Genomic DNA, 16,691 nt, shown 5'->3' with positions numbered 1-16,691 from the left:
AATGGATAAAGAAATTGTGGTTTATATACACAATGGAATACTACGTGGCAATGAGAAAGAATGAAATATGGCCCTTTGTAGCAACGTGGATGGAACTAGAGAGTGTTATGCTAAGTGAAATAAGCCATACAGAGAAAGACAGATACCATATGGTTTCACTCTTATGTGGATCCTGAGAAACTAAACAGGAACCCATGGGGGAGGGGAAGGAAAAAAAAAGAGAGGTTAGAGCGGGAGAGAGCCAAAGCATAAGAGACTCTTAAAAACTGAGAACAAACTGAGGGTTGATAGGGGGTGGGAGGGAGGGGAGGGTGAGTGATGGGTATTGAGGAGGGCACCTTTTGGGATGAGCACTGGGTGTTGTATGGAAACCAATTTGACAATAAACTTCATATATTGAAAAAATAAAAAAAAACTGAGAACAAACTGAGGGCTGATGTGGGGTGGGAGGGAGGGGAGGGTGGGTGATGGGTATTGAAGAGGGCATCTTTTGGGATGGAAACCAATTTGACAATAAAGTTCATATATCAAAAAAAAATTAAAAATAAAATTATTCTATGATCCAGTCATCATACTACTGGGTATTTGCCCCCAAAATACAAAAACACTGATTCAAAGGGATACATGCACCCCTATGTTTATTGCAGCATTATTTGCAACAGCCAAACTATGGAAACATCCAAATGTCCATCAATAGATGAATGGATAAAGAGGATGTGGTATATATATATATATATATATATATATATATATATATAATGACATATTTTTAGGTCATAAAAACAATGAAATCCTGCCATTTGCAACAACATGGATGGAGCTACAGAGCATAAAGCTAGGCAAAATAAGTCAGCCAGAGAGCTACAAATACCAGATGTTTCACTCATATGTGGAATTTAAGAAACAAAACAAACAAGCACAGAAAAAAAACAGAGAGACAAACCAAGAAACAGACTCTTGACTAAAGAGAACAAACTGATGGTTACAAGAGGGGAGGTGGGTGAGGGGATGGGTGAAATAGGTAATGGGAATTAAAGAATATACTTATAATGATAAAAAAAATTAAATTAGAAAACGCACATTCATTGTGTTGTCTCACTTTGAGTCTCACAATCTGTGGGGGTACTTATCAATAGGTGAGCTGCTATCTCGTTTTACACATGCTGTAACCATGTGCAATGCCTGACTAGCAAGATTGTAAGTAGCTTCATAACAGATATGAAACAGCCAGTATTTCCTAGAATTAGCCCAAAGGGCACTACATTGACACAGTATCACCTTGTGTAGAATTCTTATGTGGAAGACATACGAATTATGTGAAGACAAAATATGTAGTCACTTAACAAATGTGTTAGGAGGGTATGGTAGATACCCCCATGAAGGGTACACTGACTTTTCCCCTTACTCGGGAGTTATTCTAAAAGAGTGAACTCTGCACAACTTCACTGAAAATAAGACACAAAATTTCTGCTTGACTCATTAGGATGAAACCCTGAAATATGGGGCCTTTCCTCTCCTAAAACTTAGTCACAATGCTAACAAGTCATAATTTCCCTTAGCATGCTGACGTAGGAGGAGGTTGAGTAAATGTGTAATCATTGGAGCTAAGTTATGATTACATACACACAAAAGTCTCGCTTTGACATCTTTCCTTAAGAGCAGTTTCCTCTCTCAATGCCAGAACGTGTTTGGCAAACTAAGGAAAGCCCTCACCACAGCAATGTACCTATTCCTGTCTTACTTTTGGTCATACACATATTTCTTTTTTATTTCTTAAATGTTTATTTATTTTGAGAGAGAGAGTATGTGTGTGAGTTGGAGGAGGGGCAGAGAGAGAGAGAGAGAGAGAGAGAGAGAGAGAGATGAGAGAGAGAATCCCAAGCAGGCTCCGTGCTGTCAGCATGGAACCCCATATGGGGCTCTATCTCACAAACCGTGAGAACATGACCTGAGCTGAAATCAAGAGTTGGACACTTAACCACCTAAGCCACACAGGCACCCTTTGGTCATACAGGTATTTCAACAACACCAAAAAGTTAAGAATTGTTTAGCTATGTTAACATATAAATACCTTCTGCTTTATAGTCCCAGGGGCTTCTAAGCTATATTATATCAAAACCTAAACCCCTCTTGATTGCTACTGAATCTGCCTCTTTTCCATGTCTTTTTATTTGATTAGCAGTACCTTTATAGATGAGTGTTCATCTCAAACTTATATTTGTTTTATACCTCTACACTAGCTAGTCATTAAGATGGCATATTCTTCCTTAGTAATCATCTCTAAGAAAGGAGGAATCATAAATCATGAAGTTTGCAAAGGTCTGATTTCAAAGATATTTTTTAATTTTTAATTTTTAATTTTTTCAAAGATCTGATAGTAATCATATAGATGTTGAATAGGTCACACAATGCAGAACATTTTTGAATATGTAAGTATTCCATAACTTTTAAATCAATTCCAAATACTTAATTGCTTTCTTAATTTTATAATCATTCCTTGATAATTATTTCTATTTCTATCATTTTCTGAATCCTGCCAGTAAGGGCCCGATCTACTCACAAGCAAGTTTTAGGAAAGTTGAAACCTTCAAAATATAAAGTAGAAGTTCTCCATCTACCAAAAGAGCAGATAATCTGAGGAAGTTCCTCCTTCCTACTCCTATTGTTAGGCAACTGCCATGATAACAAGGTGAGATGAAGCACAGAGGCAATCTGAGAAGATTTTGCCATGTCTTAGTTTAAAACATACTATGAAAATGTTTTAGAGCCAGACGTCATATTGTTAGTTATGGCTTCAGTGGGGTGATAGATCTCAGGTGCTTAAGTCCTTTTCATTTATTTCTTCATTCGTTTGTTGAATAAACACCTACATTAGGCCAGGCATTAGAGTAGGTATAGGGAATATTACAATAAACAGTGATATAAAATGTCCCTGCTCTCCTGAAGCTTATGGTCTAGTTATGGGAAAAGAGGTTAGTAAAAATTATCCTTGTGATATGATAGGTACAATAAACAGGTTAGACAACAGAAACATCCATGAAGAAAAGGAAGCCTGAGGAAAGCTTCTTATCTCCTTTTCTTCCCCATAGCTACAAGCAAAAATATTATAACCTGCTATTTTATTTCCCAGATTTAGCTTCCATCCTATACTTTTTTCTTCTGGGAACCAGACTGTGATTCACAGGTTTCTGCTTCCCTTGAATACTACCCAAGGTATGACATCAACCCTACCTTAACAGCAGGCACAAGGAGATTGTTCTCCCACCCAGCTTCTCATGAGAGCCTGCCTCTGGGGAGCTAGTTTGCGACAGGAAGAATTGGATAGCAACAGAATCTGTCCTCCTCAGGTCACTGATCAAACTCTGTTCTTTACTCAGTTGTCCTAAGTTTTGTCTCATGTGGTGCAGTTGCATGCATAGAGAAGATAAACATAATTTCTAACGGCTGAGCAACATTTTAGATATACAAAGCTTGCACCTGGCTGCAATCTTCCCACAGCCTCTGTAAGAGCAGTCATTAAACCTTTACTTGACTATTAAGACGGGGACTTTACTCCTTTGCAGCGAAGCCCATTCCTTTGTTAGATTACACAGTTAGAAAAAGCCTCCCTAATTTTAATTGAGACCTGTCTTTCTGATGATTCAATTACCCTAATTTTCTACCTTGAAGCCACACAGATCACAGTGTATCTCTCTGTCCCTTGATAGAATCTCTCCCTCTTTTCCTTTCTCTCTCCCATATCCTTTCTTTGTTTATTTCTTTCCTTCCTAAACATATCTCATGCTCTCTATCAATATTCTCTTCCATGAGCTAAATGTCTGCAGTTTTGCCTTTTATTTTTAAAATTATTTTATTTTTAAGATTTTATTTTTTTAAAGTAATCTCTACATCCAGCACAGGGCTCAAACTTACAACCCCGAGGTCAGGAGTCACATGCTCTACCTACTGAGCCAGCCAGGCATTTGTGCAGTTTTGCCTTTTAAAAATGGAATAATTTTTAGCACTTTCATTATTTCGATCAAGTTTTTCTATACAACTTCCAATGTCCCATATTTTTCATTAAGTTTTCTACCTATACAGGTGTACACACACATACATAATATTCCTGTATATATAATCCTACATCTATTATGAAATATATGATATTCCAGAAGCCACTTCATCAAAATAGAATTTAGCAGGGGTAACTTCTGGCCACGCCAGCACTCCAGCTCACCCCACGGGAAGCAGATAAATGAAATGGCTAACTCCCCAAATTGTGAAAATAGCAAATTGTTATTGCTTTAAAATGCTCAGTTTTGGAATATTTGCCATTCAGCAGTAGATAACCAAAGCAGGGTGGCACAGCAAACCAGACCACAGAATTGCCTTCTTCTGAATTTTAACAAATGAACCGCAAAAACAAGAAGTGTGTCAAAATTTCATGTCAGCATGTTAAAAAAAGAATGCTTGGGGACCAGATCTTGAAGTACATTGCAAAATTTGAAAATAAGAAAAGAAGAACAACCTGAGATGTCAAAGCTTAAGTCTTAAGTTGAAATTTACCCTCAGAAGCAGAAATTATAAGATTACAAATTTCTCCACAATTTTTATTGAAAAGACTATTTGAAGAGTAGGAAGAGGGTTTTTTTTTTAATTGTTTTCCTCTTTTGATAGATTGGATAGGTGAGGAAAAAATGAAAAAAGATGCTATGAGATGAAGGATGAAAAAAGCCAATTTTAAAAAGTAGATTCATTCATCTCTGATGGAAACTTACACTCCAAATTCCCACATCCAAAAGGGGAAATAAATGAATCAATACAAAGCTATTCTTTCCATGTATATAAGATAAATTGCCACTCATGTCAATTGAAAAAGAGAAGAGACAGCAGAGAGGGCCTAATTTTTCCAGCAAAGGCCCTATTCTTTCCAGCTGAGCTCTCCCTATTTAATCACAAACTTCTCACCACAGGAAAAAAGGAGAGAGAAATAAAATAAGCCCTTATTTGATAGATCAAATGGCAAGGCAATAAAGCTGCATTTAGTAGTATACAGATGATTAAGGAAAATTAATTCACTCTATGTCAAAGAGAAGTATGGCTAGAGCTGTACATTTTGAGGTTGAAATTAAAATGGGAAAGCCGAAAGGTATGCCAGTCCCTGATCATAACATAGCCAAAGAAAAATTAAGGAGAGCTGTGTTATATGAAAGAAACATGATGATGACTGTCTGAAAATAAATATAATCCAAGGAAACAAATTACGTTTGTCTTCAGAAGTTCACCTTAGTAAAAGAACAGGACTTATTATAACATAAGATCAAAAGCTAGATAAGGAAAAGGCAACTGAAATGTAAAGAAAAATGGAGGTAATGCATAATTTATTAGCCTTTTGATAACTTCTTCCTTTATTTTGCACATTTTTCTATTGGGGTGTTGTGTTTTTCTTATCATCTACAGGAGTTCTTCATGTATTTCTAAGAGCCTCTTGTTGGATACATGTACTGGAAACATTTTCTCCTAGTAGGTGGTTTACCTTTTACTTTACTAATCTTACTAATTTAATTTACTAATTTGCTAAAATTTTGATGAATTTTAATTTTAATATTGCACAGTTTACCATATTTTTATTTACACTTCATGCCTTTTTTTGCTAGTTTAAGCAATATCTGTATTCTCTAAAATCATGAAAGTCTATTTCCTTCTAAAAGATTTTCTGAATTGTTTTTTTTGAATATCAATTCAAATTGACATTGTTGAGTCAAAATTCACTTTCTCCCATGTGCATATCCAGTTGACTCAGTATAATTTAATAAAGAGAACATGCTTTCAAAATTCCACTACTACTAGGATCTTTTTGTCATAAATCTAATGACCATACATGTGTGTGTCTGCTTCTGGACTCTCAATTCCATTCCACTGGTCTATTTGTCTATCTTTGCAGCAGTATATTTTCTTTATTATTATTGGTTGAGAATAAATCTTATTACCTGGTCATGTGACTCCTCCACCTTTGTTCTTCCTCAAGATTATCTTCTTTATTCCTACTACATTTTCATACAAATTTGAAAATAAAATTGTTGTTCTCTCAAAAAACAAAAAACCAGCACTCCAGCTACCAAAACAAAAACAAAAACAAAAAAATAATTGCTGACACATTTTTGAGTCAGATTATACTGAATCTATTAAACAATTTAGAGTGAATGTATTTCTTTATAATATTGAATTTTTAAATTGATGAATGGATATGTACTTCCATTTCTTTGGGATTTCTTTACAATCTTAGATTAATATTTTATAATATTCAAGGTATAGATTATACATACCTTTTGTTAGAGTTTTCCTTATACATTTGTTATTTTGATATTCTTGGAAGTAGTATCTTTAAATAAGTTTCACTTTAATGTACTTATTGCACCCATTTAGATATAATTTCTTCTTCTTCAATGGTATATTGACCTACTATTCAGTACATTCTCACTTCAAAAGTAGCATGTGTAGTGTGATCCTATTTTTATTTCTATCACAGTCATTAAGAGAGAAAGAGGAGGAGTTCAGAAAAGATTTTAATCTAAAATCAGTGACAGTAAGTCTCGATTGTAATGTTTTGCTTGCTTTTACTTTTTTAAATTAAAATGTATTTTTCTGTATTTCTGAATTCTTCCTGAAGAGTACATATTACTATCACAAAGCAAAATAATTTTAAATTACAAATTAAAAATTTCAATTAAAGAAAATGAACCAAGGTGTAGATTGGTCTTGTAGTTTGCATGGTATTTCAATGAATCTCTTTGGCTGCCTACACATACCCATACTCCAAGAAATTCCTAATTTTTGTTTGGAAAATATATGATAAACAATTTACTCAAGTTTGTGCCTTTGAGTTGATTAACTTTCTTTGGATAAAAAAAATCTAATCAGAAAAACAAAAGAACTCCACAGAATTCTAACAGTAATATTTAGTCCATTAGATACAACATTTCCCAACTCTCTCATCCATAGAGAGAGCTCTTCATGCACTATGATAGGAGATTTCACCTTCCTGGGGGAAAAATAGGACAGTAACATCAGAAATTGCTGAAATCCTTTTTCATCTCAAGTTCTTCCCCTTCATTAGGTTCATAAACAGAGATTCACATGCAGGCAGTGAAGGAGATCTCTCTTGCTTCTACCCGAGGTCTTGCCCCCATTTGTTACTCACCTGGTCATCCCTATTTAAACATTTTGGAGCTTCACTTCTCCTCAAAATCAGGTGTGTGCTGTTAATATGATCAGTTTAAATGATGATAAATCTGTAGCTCATAGAGCATTAGAACTTGTCCCAAATCACATGGTTGGTATGCGAGGAGTCCGCTGTAGGGCTGGTCAGTTATTGGTCTAAATGGCAGTGCTTTACTGCCACCTTCTGGGTAAATAGGGTTTGTTGCAAGTCCTAAGTGTTCATTATGGCTAAAGTTAGGCTTTAGGCAGTGCCTGTAGCAGATGAAACAAATATCTTACAAGTCATACTAAGATGTTTTTTTCTATTATAACTCACAGGAGAGAATTGTTTTTAACAGGTCAGGTTTAAATGATTAGAGAATGGAGGCAGGATTATAGTTGAGACAAGAGAATGGAGGTAATTCCAGGAGCCAGTGAAATTAAGATGTCTAATATCTGATACTAAGTATATGGGTACAGTCTTATGTGAATATGTAAGTTATGAGTGTATAGACAGTAGAATAATTGCAGATGTGAGTGGGATCATCAAGCAGAACAAGATGGGGAAAGGGAAGATAGCAATGACAAAACCTGGGACTGATAAATAATTAGAGAATGCAAAGTAAAGGGAATGTGACGGCGGGAGTTCAAAATTCAAAACAGGTGCCGGAACTAAGAATACTACCGGGAAGCTCCCTTAATGTTGGCAATGAGAGCATGTGTACGACAACGACTAGGTTTTAGAGACAGCACTGAAAGGAGGGGAGTCCTGAATTTGGATAAATATGCTGCCCTCCTTTCTTTCTTTGGAGATGTCTACTGTCAAGTAACAGAAAAAATATCAAGTAACAGAAAAAATATACACAGTACTGCTGTGTATTGAACATTGAAGTAAATATTTTATTATCTACTGAAAAATTTTGTATTATTACAGAAAACGAGTCTAATCCTTTAGAATTCTTAGAAAAAGGAGAATAATGACAACTAAGTACATTGACTAAGCTACTCGAGACTTCAGAAGGTGTCAGAGGAAAACCTAAGTCTCATGACATGATAAAGATGAAGCTGACTTTTACCTCCAGATAATATATAGTAAGAGAAACCAGATATATCTCCTTCTTGGAAAGACAACAAAAAATCAGACAAAATATATGAAACAATGACACTAGACATCAGGTACTGAAGGATGCCAAATCCTGAGAGATGGGAAATGAACATGGTGAGCTCTATGATTGGCCTTGATTTCAGCATTGTGGGAGATTCCCAGGAAAGGAAAGAGGATCCCAGAAGGAGCAAGTAGATTCCCTGAATTGAGGAGACAGAGCTGAGAGGAGAGAGACCAATGTGGCCATAGTTTGCAGGACGACAGCATGAAAGAGCTGGACAGAAAGCTCAGCATATCACTGATCAATGCCTGTGCGTGAGGAAAATACATAAAGCCAGGAAAGAACCACTAGAACCACCTCTAGAGGATTAGAGGTAACAAAGCCCAGATCTCATATAGGGTAATAGTGGCTGTTCCTGTTAGCCATACTAGAAAACTTATAATTCAGGGAACATTGATTAGAGTACCCAACAGGAGCTTGCTTCAATAATGACCAACAATTAGCCACTTAGTGAACACTGTACTGGTCCCACCTAACAACTCTTAAAAACAATATTCCAGGGGATCAGACTGTTTCCAAGTAATTGATCTGTGTCTCAGAACAAAACTCAAGATTATTTCTATAAATATCAAAATATTTGGAGTTAAACAAGATAAAATTCATAAAATTATGCATTCATAAATTCATTCATAAGTGTGTATATCCTAAGTTATCATCCATAATGAAAAGAAAATCAACCATCCCAGAATTGACACAGATATTAGAATTAGCAGTCATAAAAATAGTTATTATAATTATATTCCAGATGTCAAAATGTTAGAAACATGAAAGGTAAATCAAACTTGTAGAGATGAAAATTAAAATGTTTGAGATGAAAAATCTGCTGCATGGTGCTCATGTCCAATCATTACAGAAGAAAAGATTTGTGAACATGAAGTCAAGGCAATAGCATTAGAATACGATCCTCCTCAGAGTTCTCAGTGCTCCTGCATGACCTAGGACTTAGAGCGGTGGAAATGGACATACATAAAGATAGAGTCTATTTCATTTCCCCCAGAGCAATTTGCTTTTCATATTCTAGACCAAAGGTGATTTTTTCCTTTTTACTGGAGCCCTGTGTCTACCTTGTAATTAGCATAGTAGTTAAGGTCAAAGAGCTAACAGAACAGATAAACACTGACCACAGTCTTACAAGGATATTCAGAGGCAGAAGAGATGCTCTTCCCAAGTCAGCAGGGAGCAAGCTGGCTGAGGGGAAGAGAGCATATTAGCATATGTTAATCTTCTCTCCATATTAGGAATGAATATATACACAGAAGAAATATAGCCCAGAGAAGAACATGTCCCAATAGGTTTCAGAGGTTAAAATGTGTCAAGAGAATTTTTTTTTTTTTTTGACGTTTATTTATTTTTTTGGGACACAGAGAGACAGAGCATGAACGGGGGAGGGGCAGAGAGAGAGGGAGACACAGAATCGGAAACAGGCTCCAGGCTCTGAGCCATCAGCCCAGACCCTGACGTGGGGCTCGAACTCACGGACCGCGAGATCGTGACCTGGCTGAAGTCGGACGCCCAACCGAGTGAGCCACCCAGGCGCCCCAAGAGAATTTTAAAAAAACACTGGAACATTCATGGATGCCACTGATGTAGGCCTCCTTCTATGGAGAAAAGTGGGGCCAGTGGAAATGTTGGGTCTTGCAGAGTCAAGCCAGATGTGTGTAAATGTCTCTGTTTCAAAACTGAGTCTAAAAGTGAAGTTGTTTAACAAGGAGTTTGCAGCAAGTGGGCAAGAGGAATGGCCAGGAAGAGCACGATGCTCCATAGTTCCTAGTAGTTGTTTTTTTAAGAAATGCTATAGGAATATGGAAGAAATTTCTGTTGTGTTCCTTGGAAGACAACTTGGAGCCTTCATATAGATTCCTTCGCCATTCACAGTATCAAGAAGCTGATGAATCCCACTGTTTGGTTTTGACCTTTGGCTCAAATGTTCATTTTATTCTATTTCTGAGAATTGAGACACAGATCTGAGGACCAAGTTAAATCAGACTTCCAGAAAAGTTTATTTATTAGAATATGGAAGGCAGTGCATCAATGAGGAAAGAAGTCTAAGGAAGGAACCTTTAGTTATCTGATACAAGCACAGCAGGGGCAGGTCTCTGTCACTATCAAATGCAAGGAAGGGTTGTCATGATAGAGAAAAAAAGATATCTTCTTTGACATCCAAGTTCACTCAGCTAGCATTTTCCATCATTTTGAAACCTAATCTTCCCATGAGATTTCCTAAAGGCAAGAATCAGAATCAACATTGCATTAATAAAATGTCAGACCTACAAAAACTTTTTAAAATTATTTTATCTACCATCCTTATTTTATATTTAAGGAAACTAAGAGCCAGAGCATAAAGGGAATTGACTACATACAAAAACTAGGTTATTGGATTTTCCTATCCAGTTATCCTTCCGTGATTCTAAGATGCCATGGAAGATGTTATGGGCTATGCTGCAAACTCTTTGAAAATAAGTTATTTGGAGCTCCTGGGAGGCTCAGTTGGTTGAGAATCCAACTACTGATTTTTGTTCAGGTCATGATCCCAGGATCGTGGGATCAAGTCCTGCTTCGGGCTCTGTGCTGAGCATGAAGCCTACTTAATATTCTCTCTCTCTCTCTCTCTCTCTCTCTCTCTCTGTCTCTCTCTCCCTCTGCCCCTCTCCCCTGCTTGCTCTCTCTCTCAAATGAAAGAAAGAAAGAAAGAAAGAAAGAAAGAAAGAAAGAAAGAAAGAAAGAAAGAAAAAGAAAGAAAGAAAATAAGTTAGTCAGGCCTGAGCTTGTGATCTATAAGGCGTATCAGTCCTCATCTTTTTCTATTAACACCCTCACACTTTGGCCCAATTCCTCATTAGTCAGGATGATGTGGAATTTACACATTCCTGACACTGATCCTTGTATAAAATTACAAAAAGATTGTTGGCATTGTGATGCCATGAGGAGCATTTTAGTCCCTGTGAACTGCACTGGCTTAAACAGAGGTCAAACCTGAAGGTGTGGTTTTGTGAGATCTCAGTGTCTAATCACTGATAATCATGTCCCATAAATCCAAAAACCTAAACAGGGGCTCTTAGCAAAAGGACCCAAACCTTGCAGTCACCTCATCATAGCTCAGAGTTTCAGACACACAAAAGATTGAAGGTATCTTAGAGAAGGCAAACCACAATTTCAAACCAAAGAATTTCAGGACTCAAAAGAATAACCAAAGCTTCATGTAGCATAGGGGATTTGATCCATCACTTGGCATATGGGAATGTGAGGGCTCAGACAGAAGGCCCTGAAACACCACAGAGTACACTGAGTCTGCTTTCTACCCCAGTGGGCTTTATATTACCACATGCTCTTATGACTGGGGACTGATTATTATCTCTGCAAACTGGAGCAAATTCCTGGCTTCAAGGCTGATACACTTGGCAGAAGAGGTACATGGTAACTGTGGTGGACTAAGTTTGTCTTCCTTCTCTTCTTTCCCCCCAAATAGTACTCACATGCTCTCGACACACAAGATGCAGGGGTTTTCATAGGTTACAAAATTAGTGCCACAGATGGGTTGATATAAACCAGGGCAGGGGTTCACTGTTCCAGTGAACCAACTCAAGTTTACTTTCTTATATGGACATTTCACCTGAAATTGATTTGAAAAGAATGACATTAGAATCACACAAACAGGTAGGTCACATCTGGACTTGATTAGGAAAATCTAAACATAGTTAGCATCCTATCACAGTCACACAAAGCTCTTACAGCTGTCCCTTCACAAAGCAGTGGAGGCCAAACCTAAATTTATCCTGTCTGACAACCACAACACCTTCATCGTGAGGACCTCCTGATGGTAACGGGGTACAGAGGCCTGCTACACTATGGTGGGAAAAAGAAGAGTGGATGTATTTGTGAAATTTAGCTTCTCTCTCAATCTCCTTCATTCCCAGAGTATTAGACATGGGAAAAGTCTTAGAGATTTCTGGGCCAAGTGGGCAAAAAACCCTGAAAGCTCGTAATTGGAAAGAAATGCTTCACTGACATTCATAGGCTTCAATTTAAAATATTTATCATATTTCATCCACTCTCAAAATCCCCAAGTCAAATCTCTTCTTGAAGTTGTGAAATGTGAAAGCATTTAGCATAATGCCCTGATTTTTTAGGGAAAACTAAAAACAAAAGAAGGGACATGTGTCATCAGGGATGAAAACCCACATCCAGTCACAATGCTGGTGTCAGTGGCAGCTTGAAGATGTGACTCTGGTTTGCTGGAACTTGAGGAGATGGTCTCAGGGGCTCTATGAGTGTCATAGAAAGATTGGTAATGTGCCTCTGATACAAGGTGGGAGAGAGTTTCGGCTGAGTAGAGAAAGAGGGATCATATTTGAGCTTAGAAACTCTTTTCCTTCTTCCTTATCCAACACCACCACCATGGCCAGGCCACCATCATCTGCCTCTTGTACGTCTGTCACCCAACTAATCCCTCCACTTCCTCTATCCCCTGGCAATTGTTGGTACTCATTTTCTAGGCACTATGGAGGGCTATCTGGTGTCCAAATGACCAAATCTCATCTTGGTTCCCAGTTTGGATCAGTCAACTTGGGGCTCATGTATCTACAGTGTACCTGCCATGTTCATGTGAGTGGACTTTGGAGAACATCACAGATGACCTTCCTGAAGTAAGATTCTAAAACAGCAAACCCAAAGAAAACTCAAATTAGAATCTCAATCCTGAGAAATATAGTGAAAGATTACCTTAACAGCTCCATGTGGTGGCCACCAGTGTCGAGGTTCTAAAACCAAGACATAAATGAAAATAGTTGCAGAGTGTAATGCCTGGTAAACCATAGCTTAATCTGTTGGCAGAATTAAAGAATTCTAATTTATTACCAAGAAAGCTTGCAATAACAGAAAACCTTTTTTAAAAATTTATTTATTTATTTATAATTTTTTTTAGATTTATTTATTTTGAGAGAGAGAGAGAGAGAGAGAGAGAATCCCAAGCAGGCTCCACACTGTCAGCACAGAGCCTGACACAGCTCTTGAACTTATAGATTGTGAGATCATGAGCCAAAATCAAGGGTGGGACACTCAACTGACTGAGCCACCCAGGCACTCCAAAACTGTTTTATTTACACATGCATTCATTTTTTTCCCTCAAAAAGTGTGGAATAACTCTTCTACTCCTGATGGATAAGTAGCAAGCAATCACTGGTCTCATATATGTTGCCAGTCTAGTATAACAAGTAAATTTTTGATTAACCTGTAGTTATCCTGGGCTTGAGAGGATTCAGAACAGGCAGCCAAAAAGAAAAGACATTAAGAAATGTTAGAACTTTAAAGAGGCCTTTAGCCTAATCCCCATATTTTACAGAGAGAGGAAAGACAATTGCTACTGTCCAGGATTTCATGGTAGATGGGTAAAAAAATCAAATTCTTCAGTCCTTAAGGCTAGGTCTCTTTAAAACTCCCCACAGGACTCTTTTATAAAGGAGGACAAAAAAGGTAATGACCTACTGAAATTCATGGCAAAGCATTTTCAAAAGTTTTGCATTTTTGAGATGTGTTGAGATGTGGGCATATTGCCAATCACTTTCACATTCTACCTTGAATTGCCCAAGCCCCCTGGTCCCCATAAATTAGGTTTCATAATCTGCACTAATAGATGGGGAAACAAAGGCCCTTGCACATTGGCTCGGAGTCTTTTATTTGTGGACCAACTGCATAGTCTCTCTCTATAGATACAGATATACAGATATAGTAAAATGATACTCTTACACAAATAAACACAAAATAATTCTAAAGCATTCTTTCAGATTATAGTGTCAAAGCTCACAAATCAACTTTACATAAATGCCAGAACCAGCCAAATTACTCACCAGAAGGTAATGCCCCATGTATCAGGATGAAGAACAAAAGCGAGCAGAATACTGGATGACATTTGGTCATTTTTCCTCCTGGTGCGTATGTCCTTAGAGTGATGCTCTGAGATATTGCCTTGGGATGTTCCCCTCTAGTACAATCACTAAAGCAGAGGTATTCAAGATATTAAGACCATCTTTAGGGTGAATATCCATCTCCAGCCTGCCCACTGTAACCTCTGTATACCACACTTGGAAAGCCTATTATTTCACTCTTCCCCAAGAACAAATGCTCAGGAATAAAATTGGCTGGTCATAAATAAAAGTCTAGAACTCAGTGACAGACCTGTGACTACTTAGAAGACAGAAGTCAATCAGAGGTTACTCTTTGGGCATAATTATATTATTTTAGTATGGAGGTATTTTAAGTGTCTTTAAAAGGCAACCCCTTACCTGAAGATTAACCCAAATTTGTTCTTTGAGGGGATACAAAGAAAATGAGGCCACCAGAAGCTTCCAGAAAATAAGAGCTTCTCAACAGAGGAAGCAGGCCCGTACTTGCTCATGAAGCTGAGAGTGTTTCTTTGGAGTAAGGCAAAGATTGTAATATTCCAGACTTACTTGGCTGTGCTAGGATCTTCTGGTGTGGAATGCTCAGCTCTCCTGGAGCACTCTGAGAGAGTGCACAGGGAGAAATACCATTCCACACTATCTCATGGGGGCCCCAAAGTTATTTTCATTTAGACATCCAGAAAGGGAGAAATCAGTGAGCAAATCCTCCTGTGGGAGGATCCCCTTCTGACACTAGAGAATGGTATGCAGTTTCCAGGCCTGCGCAAGGACCACACTGAACTCCCCTATCTTCCTAATCCTACGGAGGTGACCTGATCCTCCCTATGCCATCAGGCCTTTTTCTCTGCTTTGTAGCATATGTGAATAGGCAACTGACATAAACCATTTGCGATATGCTGTGGTGTGATAGGTGTTATGTGAGACATGGTAATGTCCCTAGGGTACTCTACTTCCCAAGACGGTTGGAGGTGCTTGGCACAATGTCCGGGGCTTCCTACCCTGCCTGCTCCTGAGACAATCGGAGCTCCTGCGCTTTTTGCTAAGCACACCCCATCTCTTCCTGACATCTTCCCTGGATTCCTTTGGGAATGGAGCTGCAACAATGGAAGATCCAGCTGCAGTAAAGCAGGATGCCAGATGCCCACTCCCCCTACCACACACACGTCCCCTTCTTCGACCCACCTTGGAAAGAAGAGAAAGGAAGAGAGACATGGCATGTTCTCTGTGGTTCTTGCCTCTTTTAAGAAGCAGGTATCAGGGCCTCAGGAGGGGGTGGAATAGCTATGTAAGAGAGAGAGGTCACTGAGGCATTGTGTGCTGGGAGGAGCAGCCCCTGGAGGCCCAATATTCAGGGTAAATCAAAGTCAAACCTCAGCAGGAGGCATTGGGTAAGGAAGCACCGAGCTGCCTAGAGGACTTGGGGGTGGGAACAGATCACTGGACAGGGAAGCCTGTGGCAGGCAATCTAAAGGGGCAATGGCATGAAGAAACACATCACGGTAGGGGAGAGCGCAGCAGAAAAAGCAGAGTATGTTCCACAAGAATTAGTACCTTTGGCCAGCATGCAAAACGTGGAAAGAGCTGAGTAAGGAAGGACATTGATGATGAATGAGGTCTCTAGATGCCATTTGCAGTGAGTCCTGCCTGGTTCTTAAAGTAATCCACAGCCTTTGCAGCTTTGTAACATGGAAGATATGTTGTCATAACCGAGTTTCCTCCTGTTGTCTGAATGCCCTGTGTTCATCTTCCTTTCTGTAAAGAACAATTGTTCTTTTTCTTTTAAAAAAATTTTTAATGTTTTATTATTTATTTTTGAGAGAGAGAGAGGGACACAGAGCACAAGTGAGGGAGGGGCAGAGAGAGAGGGAGACAGAATCTGAAGCAGGCTCCAGGCTCTGAGCTGTCAGCACAGAGCCTGAAGAGGGGCTTGAATCCACGGACCGTGATCTCATGACCTGAACTGAGGTCGGAAACTTAACCGACTGAGACACCCAGGCGCTTGAAGAACAATTGTTCTTATAACAAGGAAAGATATGTCAACTTTAGAAAATTGGAAAAATAGAAATTTAAAAAAAGAAATAAGAAGACATGAAATCTCAAAACCCAGACATAACTGTTAAACATATATTGAATTATATTGTTCCAGTTGTTAAAAATCAAACTTTTGTAGAACTGTATATTATTTTCTGTCCTTTTCACTTAGAAATGTACTGTGACATTTTCTTGATCTTCAAATATAATCATATAGAATATGAATTTAGAGGCCTGGTGCCATATTTTGTCACATATTTGGATTTTTATTATATTAATATTTTTCTGGGCACCTGGGTGGCTTAGTTGGCTAAGCATCTGAGTTTGGCTCAGGACATGATCTCACAGTTATTGAATTTGAGCCCCACAAAATCGGGTGAGCTTGAGCGCTACTTCGAGTGAGCCCTGTTTCTCTCTC

At 38.3% G+C, this 16,691-nt stretch overlaps 2 protein-coding genes across 2 annotated transcripts in view; both read right to left on the bottom strand.

Annotated features, from left to right (window-relative positions):
* Window positions 1-10,519: 10,519 nt before the first annotated feature.
* SPINK14 (serine peptidase inhibitor Kazal type 14 (putative)) lies at window positions 10,520-14,258 on the bottom strand. Its single transcript, XM_030320878.1, has 4 exons — window positions 14,189-14,258; window positions 13,065-13,102; window positions 11,819-11,955; window positions 10,520-10,565 (listed from the first exon to the last, which is right to left on the bottom strand). Exons 1-4 carry the CDS (start codon window positions 14,256-14,258, stop codon window positions 10,520-10,522), a joined length of 291 nt encoding a protein of 96 aa, XP_030176738.1.
* A 1,348-nt stretch (window positions 14,259-15,606) lies between these two features.
* Window positions 15,607-16,691, bottom strand: part of SPINK5 (serine peptidase inhibitor Kazal type 5) — a 106,830-nt gene continuing 105,745 nt past the window's right edge. Inside the window, 1 exon segment of the mRNA XM_032593897.1 lies at window positions 15,607-15,707. Coding sequence (XP_032449788.1) covers window positions 15,607-15,707 — 101 coding nt within the window.

This window comes from Lynx canadensis, chromosome A1 (genome assembly GCF_007474595.2).
Source record: "Lynx canadensis isolate LIC74 chromosome A1, mLynCan4.pri.v2, whole genome shotgun sequence".
In the NCBI taxonomy this organism is placed as follows: Eukaryota; Metazoa; Chordata; class Mammalia; order Carnivora; family Felidae; genus Lynx; species Lynx canadensis.
The sequence above is the reverse complement of the archived record's forward strand: the minus strand, read 5'-3'. Positions and strand labels throughout refer to the sequence as shown.

Coding starts and splice junctions, on each gene's coding strand:
- SPINK14 (XM_030320878.1), bottom strand. CDS start 14,258: ATGACCAAATGTCATCCAGTATTCTGCTCGCTTTTGTTCTTCATCCTG. Junction 13,103..14,188: donor ACATGGGGCATTACCTTCTG/GTGAGTAATTTG, acceptor TCTTGGTTTTAG/AACCTCGACACTGGTGGCCA. Junction 10,566..11,818: donor ATCTTGTGTGTCGAGAGCAT/GTGAGTACTATT, acceptor TCTTGCCTTTAG/GAAATCTCATGGGAAGATTA.